Raw genomic sequence first — 11,239 nt, 5'->3', positions numbered from 1 at the left:
GACACCACTGCCTGGCTAATCCCATCACTTAAGAGGCAGAGGCAGGTGGATCTCTTGAGTTTGAGGCCAGCCTTGTATACAGAATGAGTTCTAGGGTAGCCAGGGCTCCACAGAAGAAATCCTGTTTCAAAAAAAAAAAAAAAAAACACAAAGTAAAACAAAATAAAAGTAAAGAATATAATTCTTTAGCAAATACTTTCAGAAAGAGCCTCCAGCAGTAAGATTAGAACAAAAGATCTTCAGAAAGTTCACAGGGTGGAGACTCACGCATTTAATCCCAGCAGGTAAAAAGAAATAGGTAAAGTTAAATGGCATTCAGGATTAGCAGTTTCATGTCTTTATAGTTATAAACTAGTCTTTTTGTTAATGTGACTACATTATATTTTTAGTCTGGATTTTTTTGTACATGTGTTTTTATGTATGTGTGAGTGAGTGAATGTATGTTTGCTCCCGTTAGACACGAAGTTAATGTCAAGGATTTGCATCCATCACTCTCTACCCAATACAGTGAGGCAGAGCTCCTCACTAGAACCTAATGCTTACCAGCTCTACTAGTCTAGCCGGCTTACCCTGAGTGTCCCTGCCTCTGCTTCCCAAGCATACTGACTGTCCTGCCATTTATGTGGGTGCTGGAGGTCTGAACTTGCACTTTCCATGATAGCACGTTATCTGCTGAGCCATGTCACTAGCCTCAACACTTGGGCTTTCTTATGGGTTCACAATTGTTAGTATATTAATTTTTTTCTTGATAAGGCCTTTTCGTTGAGTTAATATGTGTTTGAATGTTAGCTTATACAGGTGGTTAGCTTTCCTAAATTTAACAGAACTATTTGACAATTGGTAACACATAACATGTTTCTATTTTTGTTTGTGTGGTTGTTTCTTGTAAGGAGACAGGCTGATCACAGTGTTGAAGGGTTTCTACAGTAGATGTCTCTCTTGGTGGTCTATTAAATATTTAATGTGAAAATAAAAATATTTTCCCTAATTGATATAGTTTAAAGCCTTTCCATTCCTTGAGTTTAGGGTCATATAGCAAATTTTGATAGAGAAATAAATCAACTACCAAATTAAATGCATATGTGCCCTGTAGGTAACAGTTACTGAGAAGTGACCTATAGTAGCTTTACCTAATCATCAGTCTTTTTTATTACACTTAATAAATCACTTCTAAACTGATCTAAAATATGCTTGTGTATACTTACAATTACATTGCATGGCTTTCTGACTTGGGTTCTTGTAAACATGCCTGTTTTGTTCATGTCTCTTGAGAGAACAAGCATTGTGACATATTTAAAATTTGGCTAATTTAAAATTTTAAATGGCTAATTTAAAAATAGATTGCCTGTGAAACACAAATTGAGTCCTTTTTTTTTTTTTTTTTTTTTTTTGAGGTATGGAGTTTTAGCTATCGTGGCTGGGTTTTTACTCAATCTCAAATAATAGGGCTCTGGTTATTTTGCAGAGTGTCTCTGAAGAATGGACAGAATTGCCCTGGCTAACTACAAGCTACGGTTCACAGTGGATAAATGTTGGCGTGCTTTTTTACTTTCTGACTTTTTAAAACTTTATTTCATATCTTGTAGTTTCCAATCAATCTTAATATGAATGCTGTTATGAAATTCAGTATAAAATCTTTTCTTACCTAGTTTAAAAGTAAAATGTGTTTGTGTATCCTTCAATGATTTAGCATTTCTAAAAATGTCAAATTCTCAAAATTAACCTAGCCCAGAATGTGGGTATATATTCATCTGAGAAAATGAAGTAGTGAGCTTAGGGAATTTATACTGCTTTTTAATCCTTTAGTTTTCAGTTTTGTATTTTATTTTTTCTAATGATTATGTAGCATATGGTGCCAAATAGCAAATAAATTGCATGGTTAGAGAAAGGCGAAGTACATAAGAACTTTGTAATTACTAAGTGCTTCATAAAAACATCTGCTTTTACCATGCTTAATATTTAGATGTTCATAAAACATTTTGAAATGAAAAACTCTCCTTATAATATAGATTTATATTTAAGACATTGATTTGCATGTCTATAAAATTAACCCTCATTAGCCAATAAATCCATTTAATAGAATAAAAGGTGACTTTTTATTAATGGTTTACTGTTAGTGAAGGTGAAATGTAAAAGTGAATTGTATTTGGTTCTCATTTTATGACCAGAGGACAGTTTACAAAACTCAGTTTCTGGTGGCTTCTATTTCAGAGATGCCCGTGTGGTAAAAGACATGGCTACCGGGAAGTCTAAGGGATATGGCTTTGTCTCCTTTTTCAACAAATGGGTGAGCACAATCAGAAGTGCATGTACAGGGCCATAGAGGCGGATGAAAACATTCAGGTTGTTATATACTAGTGTTTAGTTTACTAACAAAAAGCACCTTCACTAGAAAACAGTCTCTTTTATTCTGGTTGGTTCTTTAATCATTTAGCACCAACACATGCAAAATAGTGTACTGTGTTTCAAACTGTACAAAGTAAAAATACTTATCACCAAAAAAAAAAAAAAAAGAAGAAAACCCAAAATGTTTTGTCAAGATACCTGACAGTTGGGCTGGAGACATGGCTCAGCAGTTAAGAGCACTGACTGCTCTTCCAGAGGTCCTGAGTTCAATTCCCAGAAACCACATGGTGGCTCATAACCATTGTAATGGGATCTGATGCCTTCTTCTGGTGTGTCTGAAGACAGCTACAGTGTCCTCATATAAATAAAATAAATAAAAATATCTTTAAAAAGATACCTGACAATTTGTACTTTCTCAGTTATGCCCAAAACCATGAGAGATGTATACTGCTTCACCTACGTATCCTTACCATTTTAGCATTCCCCAAACCTATTATCCAGGAAATGAAATTTAAAATCAATGCTGCAGTTTTGGAAAGCTATTAGATATTGTGTGTTTCATAAGGACTTTCTCATTTTTTTCACATCTTCAAAAAGCATTACATTTTCTTTATGTAAGCTGTTTGTAATGTTAACTAATTGGAGGTTCTTTGTTGTCTCTGATGTGGAACAGGATGCAGAAAATGCCATTCAGCAGATGGGTGGCCAGTGGCTTGGTGGAAGACAAATCAGAACTAACTGGGCAACCAGAAAGCCTCCAGCTCCAAAGAGTACATATGAGTGTAGGTGCATTGGAGAAGAGAAGCAAATGTGGAATTGTGGAGAGAAAATACACTAGATTTTAAATGTTAGAGCTGTTCCCGGAGACTTTTTGCAGAAATAGATGAGAAGCAGATCAAGACTACTGTTCAAAATGTACTTAGTTTTCATTTTTGTGATTTTTAAATAATCTTTAATGTCAAGTCTCCTGTTGAGTAGAGCATACGGGGTAATGTTTATGCATTTTGGGGTGGGAGGTGTAATCTTAAAATAAAATGTAATGTGTTTTATAGGTGTTTTGATTGAGGAAAACTGCCATTATATTAGTGTAGTTAATCCTTCCTAATACGAGTAATGATTTGAAGACAGAAAATGTTCTCTCTTCCCAGCGAACAGTAAGCAGCTGTCGTATGATGAGGTTGTGAGTCAGTCTAGTCCCAGCAACTGCACTGTGTACTGTGGAGGGGTGACATCAGGACTGACAGGTATGAGAGTTTGCCTGGGTAGCACCTTGAAACTAGCCTACCCTGAAAAGCTTCATACTTACAGGTTTTAATAGTGTGAATTCTTTATGTTCTTTGTTTTTGTTTTCTAACAGAACAAGTAATGCGTCAGACTTTTTCTCCATTTGGACAAATAATGGAAATTCGAGTCTTCCCAGATAAAGGATATTCATTTGTTCGGTAGGGGTAGTCTCTTTCAAAGCTTTTTTTCTTCAGAAATAATTCGAACATTTAATATGGTTTTCTTAAGAATTTGTCTTGATCACTCGAGACCTAGCTCAGGTGTATATACCTGGATAATACTAAAACCTGAGAGAGAGAAATGTCTTTAGCAGATAGCTGTGTGCTCATTTTTACTATTCACGGTTTTATTGACAGGATCTCACTGTTGCCCAGGCTGGCCTTGAACTCACAGAGCTCCACCTGCCTCTGCTTTCCAAGTGCTGTATTTAAAAGCTACTTATTGATACATTTTTATAACTTCTTCTTTCCAACACAATACCAACAAAACATACCCACCATTAGAAGAAATTTCCTGTGCCAGACGTGGGGTGCAGATCTATAACCCCAGTCCTTGAGAGGCTGATGATCAAAAGTTCATGAGCATCCTTGGCTTCATTAGAGAACTCAAGGTCAGCTTGGACTACATGAGACCCTGTCTTTGTATAAAAAGGAAGAAAGAAAAAGAAAAATCTCCAATCTCCACAGCTATAAGGTCATCGGGGGAAAAAAAAAAAACATAGCAAAGGAAATATGCCACCTTTTTGGTGGGTAGGTTGGGATTATTTCAGAATCCTCTATTTCTTCCATGTATCTTTTGCTTTTTTTCTCTCAAAATGGTCCAGTTTATTTTCTTGATTTTAAAAATTGTGTTTATAAATACTTAAAAGAGAATTTATATTGGTAATTCTTAATATTGTTTCCAATAGGTTCAGTTCCCATGAAAGTGCAGCACACGCAATTGTTTCTGTTAATGGTACTACCATTGAAGGGCATGTGGTGAAATGCTACTGGGGCAAAGAGACTCTTGATATGATAAACCCCGTGCAACAGGTGAGAGGGTCCTTGACTGTGGGATGGAATTGCTGGGCTAGAATTGAGGTTGCTTTAAAATGAAGCTTATTGCTACTCCTTGTTAACGAGTTTCTAGCCCACTTCATAGTCTGTAAGGGCTCTGAGTGGTGTGTCATGGATTGCAGAGGTGACTGGCAAGATGAGTGTAACTGCTTCAGTTGACTCACGCTCACACATTTTAAAATGCTCCGCCACACCTCACAGGTTATTAAATCTTCTCTTAATACTTGGTAGATATATTCACATTGATTTGGAAAACTCACAAGCATGCTTGACCCAACTGAACAAAAATAAAGCTATAAATACATGTAGGCATTAGTTTTGTTGCTTTTTTTTCTAAGCAACTTTAATGGACCAAACTCAGCCCTACAGAGACTTCTGTGAGGGCGTTGTAAATGGAGCATTGAGGTGCCAGTGAGAGAACCCTAAACCATGTGTATAGAGTTCTTACATTTCCAATCTAAAGGAAACAATCATAACAGTTATAAACAGCAAGTCCAATCTTTATCATGAGTTTTTGCCTGCGCCTTTCAAAGACTGCACAACATAGTTACAGGAGCATTATGGCACTTTTTTCAGTGGTCTTTCTCTGTGATGCTGGGCACTTGTTCTACCACTGAGCTCTGTTCCCCAGGCCTATCCTATTATTTCAGTTGTGGTAATGACCCTGTCCTTTGATTGTGTGATATATTAGGATGTTATATAAAAAGAGCTTCAAGTAATACTAAATTATCTGTTGTAATTTTAATTGATAGCAAAATCAAATTGGATATCCACCAACATATGGCCAGTGGGGCCAGTGGTATGGAAATGCACAACAGATTGGCCAGTATGTGCCTAATGGTTGGCAAGTCCCTGCCTATGGAATGTATGGCCAGCCATGGAGCCAGCAGGGATTCAAGTAAGCACGTTTGTTCTTTGCATTTTTAACCTTGGAAAACATTAGAAAGAAACTTGTAAGTATTGAGTAAATCATGTGGCCTCAGCGTTAAGTATAATGATAGCCTTAAAGGACTTCCCCTAAGGTTTACCTCTGGCCTCCACACCTTCTATTGTGCTTGTACATCTTCCCCCCAACCCACACACACATGCAAACAAAATAAGATATTTTGCCCAGAAATGTAATCACAACAGTACAGATTTTGATAAATGTTTAATAATGAATTAACTTTCTTTAAAATTACATTTTATTTATTTGAGTGGCACACATAGCACTGCATTTTCATAGTAGCCACGGGAAAACATATGAGTCCTGGGGTTCAAGCTTAGGTTGTCGGGCTTAGTAGCAACCTTGACCCAGTGAGCCATCTTACCCAGTCCCTATTTTTGTTTTCTGAGGCAGATGAAGCCCATGCTGGGCTTGAACTTGATATAAAACTGAGGATGACCTTGAACTCTTAATCCTCCTGCTTCTACTTCCCAATTATAGGGGTTCAATACCACAACGGACTTAAGTCAACTTTCTAGTGAAAGGTACTTAATAGTTTCTTTTCACATGACCATCACTGCTTATCTTGAATACACAAATGTTTAAAAGATGTGGTTTTTGTCTGTGAGTTTTTTGCCTGCATATATGTTCATTACCCTGGTGCCTTGCAGTGGTCAGAAGAAGGCATCAAATCCCTTGGATCTGGAGTTAGAGATGGGTGTAAGCTACCATGTGGTTACTGAGAATTCAACCTGGTCTTCTAGAGCAACAAATACCACTACCCCCCAGCCAGTTCTTGCAGCCCCTAAATACATTGTTCACCCATGGAGAAAGACTCTCCCTCCATGTATATGGGTTATAGCTGTCCAGATATGTCCCTTTCTCTCTGTCTGTCTGCTCCTCTGCCAAAGAATTGGCCTCTGAAATGAAGGCTGCTGGAGGAGCTTTCTTCTCCCCAAACTTTGTGGTCCCTCATCTGTCCCATGTAGTCTGTTGCTTAGCATGTATATACAGCATATACATACATATATATACAGCATATATACATACAGCAAATGCATAATATACATACAGCAAATGTGTACATATATACAGCATATATATATAATATACATACAGCATATATATATATATATTCATAGTCACACACTGTAGGGCAATCAAGGTGGCACATACCGCTAAATCCCAGCACTTGGAAGGCAGAGGCCAGTGCATCCCTATAATTTGGAGGCCAACCTGATCTGCATTTCAGGCTAGCTCAGGCTACATAGACTTTTTCTTTAGAAAAGCATCGTGTATGTATCAGATTAGAGATGTTTTTTAAAGGAGCTGAGAGGATGGTTAAGTAGTTAAGATCACTTGCTGTTCCTGCAGAGGACCAGGCTTTGGTTCTCAGCACTCACATGATGGCTCACAGCTATCTGTAACTCCAGTTCCGGGACATCCAAAACCCTTTTCTGCCCTCAGTAGGCACCAGGCATGCAATGCACATACTTACATAAATGCAGGCAAACTCAAAACACTTAAAAATAAATCATAAATAAAAACAGTAAAAATAAACCCTTAAGAAATATTCTTCTTGCTGGGCAATGGTGGTGCACGCCTTTAATCCCAGCACTTGGGAGGCAGAGGCAGGTGGATTTCTGAGTTTGAGGCCAGCCTGGTCTGCAGAGTGAGTTCCAGGACAGCCAGGGCTACACAGAGAAACCCTGTCCCGAAAAAAAAAAAAAAAAGAAGAAAGAAAGAAAGATAGATTCTTTTTAAAACTACCTTCTAATTCTCTTTTGGGTATTAGAGATGTTAGCTCTCACTATACCCGATGATCCAATTTTTTTTGTGTGTATCTTTTGCTTTGAGACAGGGTCTCAATCATATAGCTCTGATTGGCATGGAATTCATTGCCCTCAAACTCAGAGATCGGCTTGCCTGAGTGCTACAAATAAAGAGAGTGCCTTATCCAGAGTACTTCCAGCCTCAGTAGAGGGATGGTTTTTCTGAGTTCAAAGGGATGAATGTTTATGAAGTATTTTCTTAGCTGTAATTTCTAAGAAAAATAAATCTATAAAAACTACCCAAAGATTATGGTGATGCTTTTTTTCCACCCCCGTGTAGTCCTGACTCCAGCTCTGTAGACCAGGCTGGCCTTCCAGCCTAAACTCAGAAACCTGCCTACCTCTGCCTCCCAATTGCTGTTGTTAAAGGCATATACCAGCACTCCTGACTGAGGATCCTTATGTTTAAGAGAATACACTTTTGTTTGTTTTCCCTGGCTTAACAGTTTTCCCCATATCTGGGTTAAGTAAGGTATATCCTGTGTATGTGTTACCCACTCCTGACCTGACAATGTCTTGACAATGATTCCCTTCCCTTCTGCTTCTCTCGCTTTCTTTAACAGTCAGACCCAGTCTTCTGCACCGTGGATGGGACCCAATTACAGTGTGCCGCCACCTCAAGGGCAGAATGGTAGCATGCTGCCTAATCAGCCTGCTGGGTATCGAGTGGCCGGGTATGAAACCCAGTGAAAACAGACTACAGAGTGGAAGCCAGTGGCTTGAAGCCACAGGGAGGGTAGGAAAGCTGTTGTTTACTTAAAGATTTATCAAATCAGTCAGTACAAATGCCAGATACAATGTATTTATTTAAAAGATTCATTTTCTTAATCATGACATTACTTTTCATCCACATTGTTCTAAAAAGGAACAAGATGGTGGATGTCTGCCAATTTTTGCCTTCATTATCTTTTTTGATAAAGTTTCTCAGATCCTTGTTTCAAAGACAAATGCAGGGATAACTGCCACTTTTTAAAAAATAAGAGGCAGAAAATTGCACAATGTTGAACTTTTTTCCACTGAAATAGTGTGCAGTTTTAGTTTGCATTCCTGATATGATTTAAAACATGTAATATAGATGTAAAAAAAAAAGCCAAACTTGTGCAAAGTCTAGAAGTTCTTTATGACTTTCAGCGTGTGCACAGTTGTCTTAGGTTTAAAGAGTAGGCATTTCGTGAACTATACCATCTCCACTATTATCCCTTTGGAATTTTTAAATGTAAATTATTAGTTTATGTCATTTTGTATCCACATTTTTTTTCACAAATTTGTCCTGCCTTATGTAAAATCTGTAAAATATTCTTAAATGAAAAAAAAAATGATGTTCACTTAGATTGAAAACTTTTCTCAGATGGACTGATAATTGCATTCATCTTGTTTTTATAAGAGAAGGTGCCTCAAGGATTCCCTGTTGGATTTGTTTAAAAGGACTTTTTATCTTCTGTGATAACCTTTGCTATGTACCCGGAACTAGGAAAACAAGACACTTGTTACTAAAGAGAGTCTGCAATGTGATGAGTCCTCTCACCCACATCAGTTGGTGTGTCAACGTCTACGTTTACATGTTTTCTAAGATACTTCAGCAAGTGATATTTGCAGTCAGCAAACTTTGTATGTCATTCCCTTCCTACAGGTGTCATGAAGAGTTGATGTTAGAAAGACTTTACATTTGCATGTGAATATCACATACATACTTTGGTAGTCTTTGATACAAACTCCTCTGCTCTTGTTTTTCAAGAATTTTGAGACACAAAGTTGTATGTAAAGGAATATATTAATTAGATGTTTTTTAGTTGGATTTACTTAAAAAAAGTAAATCCACTTTAATATGTACAAATGATAGCTGTGAAACTGTAGAATATTTCTCTGTCAGGCTTGGGATTCATTAAGAACTCCAAAACTAGCCTGAAGGACAAGCCGGGCAAAACATTTTTTAAATATTCAGAGGCCAAAATATGAACAGACAAATAAAAAAAAAAAAAACACTTAAAAGTCCTACCTCCTTAAATAGCCTTCAAGGAAGAAGCTCCTCAGCACAGGTGTGACTGTGGTTCTTTGGTACCTGATCTCCTGGAGCTCCCATATTACTGTTTTTGAGGTTTGCTCTTTGCTGACATTGTTCTAGCCTTAGGGTTTCTAATACATTTCAGAGTCTCTTGGTTTGGTGTGGTTTCAGTAATGACCACAACCTTCTTGACAGCAGAGGAAGGATCCCCTGTGCACTGTGGGTTTGAGACCTGCGGAGAGCTCCCAGCATTTTACATAGGCCTGTGGAATTGGAAGCATTTCCTGGCCTGTATCTTTCAGGTAGGAGCACACAACTCTAACCTGTTTTCTAAGCCAGTCCCCTTGTACAACAGAGCCCAGGAAGACAGACTCAATGTGTGCTTCTCTGGAGCTCAATTCTATGCAGTTGTGCTAATGTTTCATTAAGTCACTGTGTATTTTTAAGTACTAAAACATTGAAATTTGCTTTATGGAAGAAGAATAAATTTTTTAAGTACTTGGAAATTTTATTTCTTTATAAACTTCTACAGATCAGGACAGGCAATAAAAGTAGCTTAAATAAAATACTAAAAACAAAAAGACAAAAACCCACGCATCAGGAAGCTATTTTTAGGTTTCTCTGGATTTGTCTCTATTTTAGCATCCTCAGTATATTTCTCTGTTTAAGAATTTTACTTCCTTTGTAACTTTAGGCTGCAGGATCTTTTGAACATGAGTAATTTATTTTGTGCAAAAGTGTAGTTTCTCTCTTCTTTTGACTCTTTCAAGTACTAAGGACTTTTATTAGTAGCATATTCTTATTGCACAGATCTTAAATCCGTGTTGCTTTGCTGTTGAGAAGGTGGTAGTGCTGTGCTCCTGATGAAAGACTGACGTTTCGGGAACACAGCTGTCGTTAGTTTAAATGCGTCATTTAGATCATTTCTCAACCTAAAACACTTCATCCTGGTGTAAGTATCAGGAAAGGAGATGGAGATTTTTAAAGTGGACTTCCTTGCAATGTGCATTCAGGTTTTACTCTCTGGTACTGTGAAGACCTGAGTGGCTCTCGGGGGTCATGCAGCCAGTATTCTTTATCCTAACTGTTGGATATTAAAATTCCTTTTGTTTTATATGACCTGTGCGGTCTTCTTGCAGTGGTTATTGTGTGTGAGATTTTTTCCCCTGGCGTATTCACATTGTTGACACTCGGGTTCCTCTCTTCCCAGAAGCCATGGTCAGCATGGGCTCCAGAGGCTCTGCGCTCTGCAGACATAGCTGACTGTGAAGCCAGAGTTTGCTCTTCCTGGTGAAAATGAAACTCACCATCTAGATTTTCCTTCTTTTGTTTTACCCCTGTGCTCATCTTCCTTTTAGATTTGTGCTAGAGTTCCTTTTCATTTTCAGAGGACTAGATTACATCTACAGAAGGAGTAGATAGACTTAATAAGGGCTATCCATGCTACTGAGACTACAGTTTAGTTAGAGAAACAAAATCTATTCATAGGAAAACTTAAAAAGCAAAACTTTTAAATGAGTGATGATTTCTAAAGACCTGAGTGATTTTTATTGGTCTAGTGACCTGATTTAGCAGGTAAAGGTAAGTGCCACCAAGCCTGATGACCTGAGCTTGAACACACTCAATGAAAGTAGAAAATCAGCTCTCACACTATTCTCTTACCTCCACATGTGTACACCCTCCCATCATGGCCACATATATAAATAAATCTTTAAAACTGTTGTTTCTTAAACAACTTCTTCTTCTTCTTCTTCTTCTTCTTCTTCTTCTTCTTCTTCTTCTTCTTCTTCTTCTT

General features: G+C 37.7%; 1 protein-coding gene across 6 annotated transcripts in view; it reads left to right on the top strand.

Moving 5' to 3' along the window:
• The window catches only part of Tia1 (TIA1 cytotoxic granule associated RNA binding protein), a 30,233-nt gene extending 19,670 nt beyond the window's left edge, over positions 1–10,563 (top strand). For 2 of the 6 annotated variants that reach the window (XM_028762301.1, XM_028762303.1), the window contains 7 exons: positions 2,212–2,287; positions 3,020–3,128; positions 3,495–3,590; positions 3,704–3,788; positions 4,538–4,661; positions 5,438–5,583; positions 8,006–10,563. In XM_028762301.1, coding sequence (XP_028618134.1) covers positions 2,212–2,287; positions 3,020–3,128; positions 3,495–3,590; positions 3,704–3,788; positions 4,538–4,661; positions 5,438–5,583; positions 8,006–8,132 — 763 coding nt within the window. In that variant the 3' untranslated portion in view covers positions 8,133–10,563. Of the gene's footprint in view, positions 1–1,465; positions 2,288–3,019; positions 3,262–3,494; positions 3,591–3,703; positions 3,789–4,537; positions 4,662–5,437; positions 5,584–8,005 lie in introns of those variants that run through there. The other 4 variants (XM_028762304.1, XM_028762302.1, XR_003710700.1 and 1 more) reach the window with 4 other exon arrangements.
• The last annotated feature ends 676 nt before the right edge of the window (positions 10,564–11,239 follow it).

This window comes from Grammomys surdaster, unplaced genomic scaffold (genome assembly GCF_004785775.1).
Source record: "Grammomys surdaster isolate TR1022 unplaced genomic scaffold, NIH_TR_1.0 133, whole genome shotgun sequence".
NCBI classification, from domain to species: domain Eukaryota; kingdom Metazoa; phylum Chordata; class Mammalia; order Rodentia; family Muridae; genus Grammomys; species Grammomys surdaster.
Note: the sequence above shows the minus strand (reverse complement) of the source record. Positions and strands in the feature narration are given on the sequence as shown.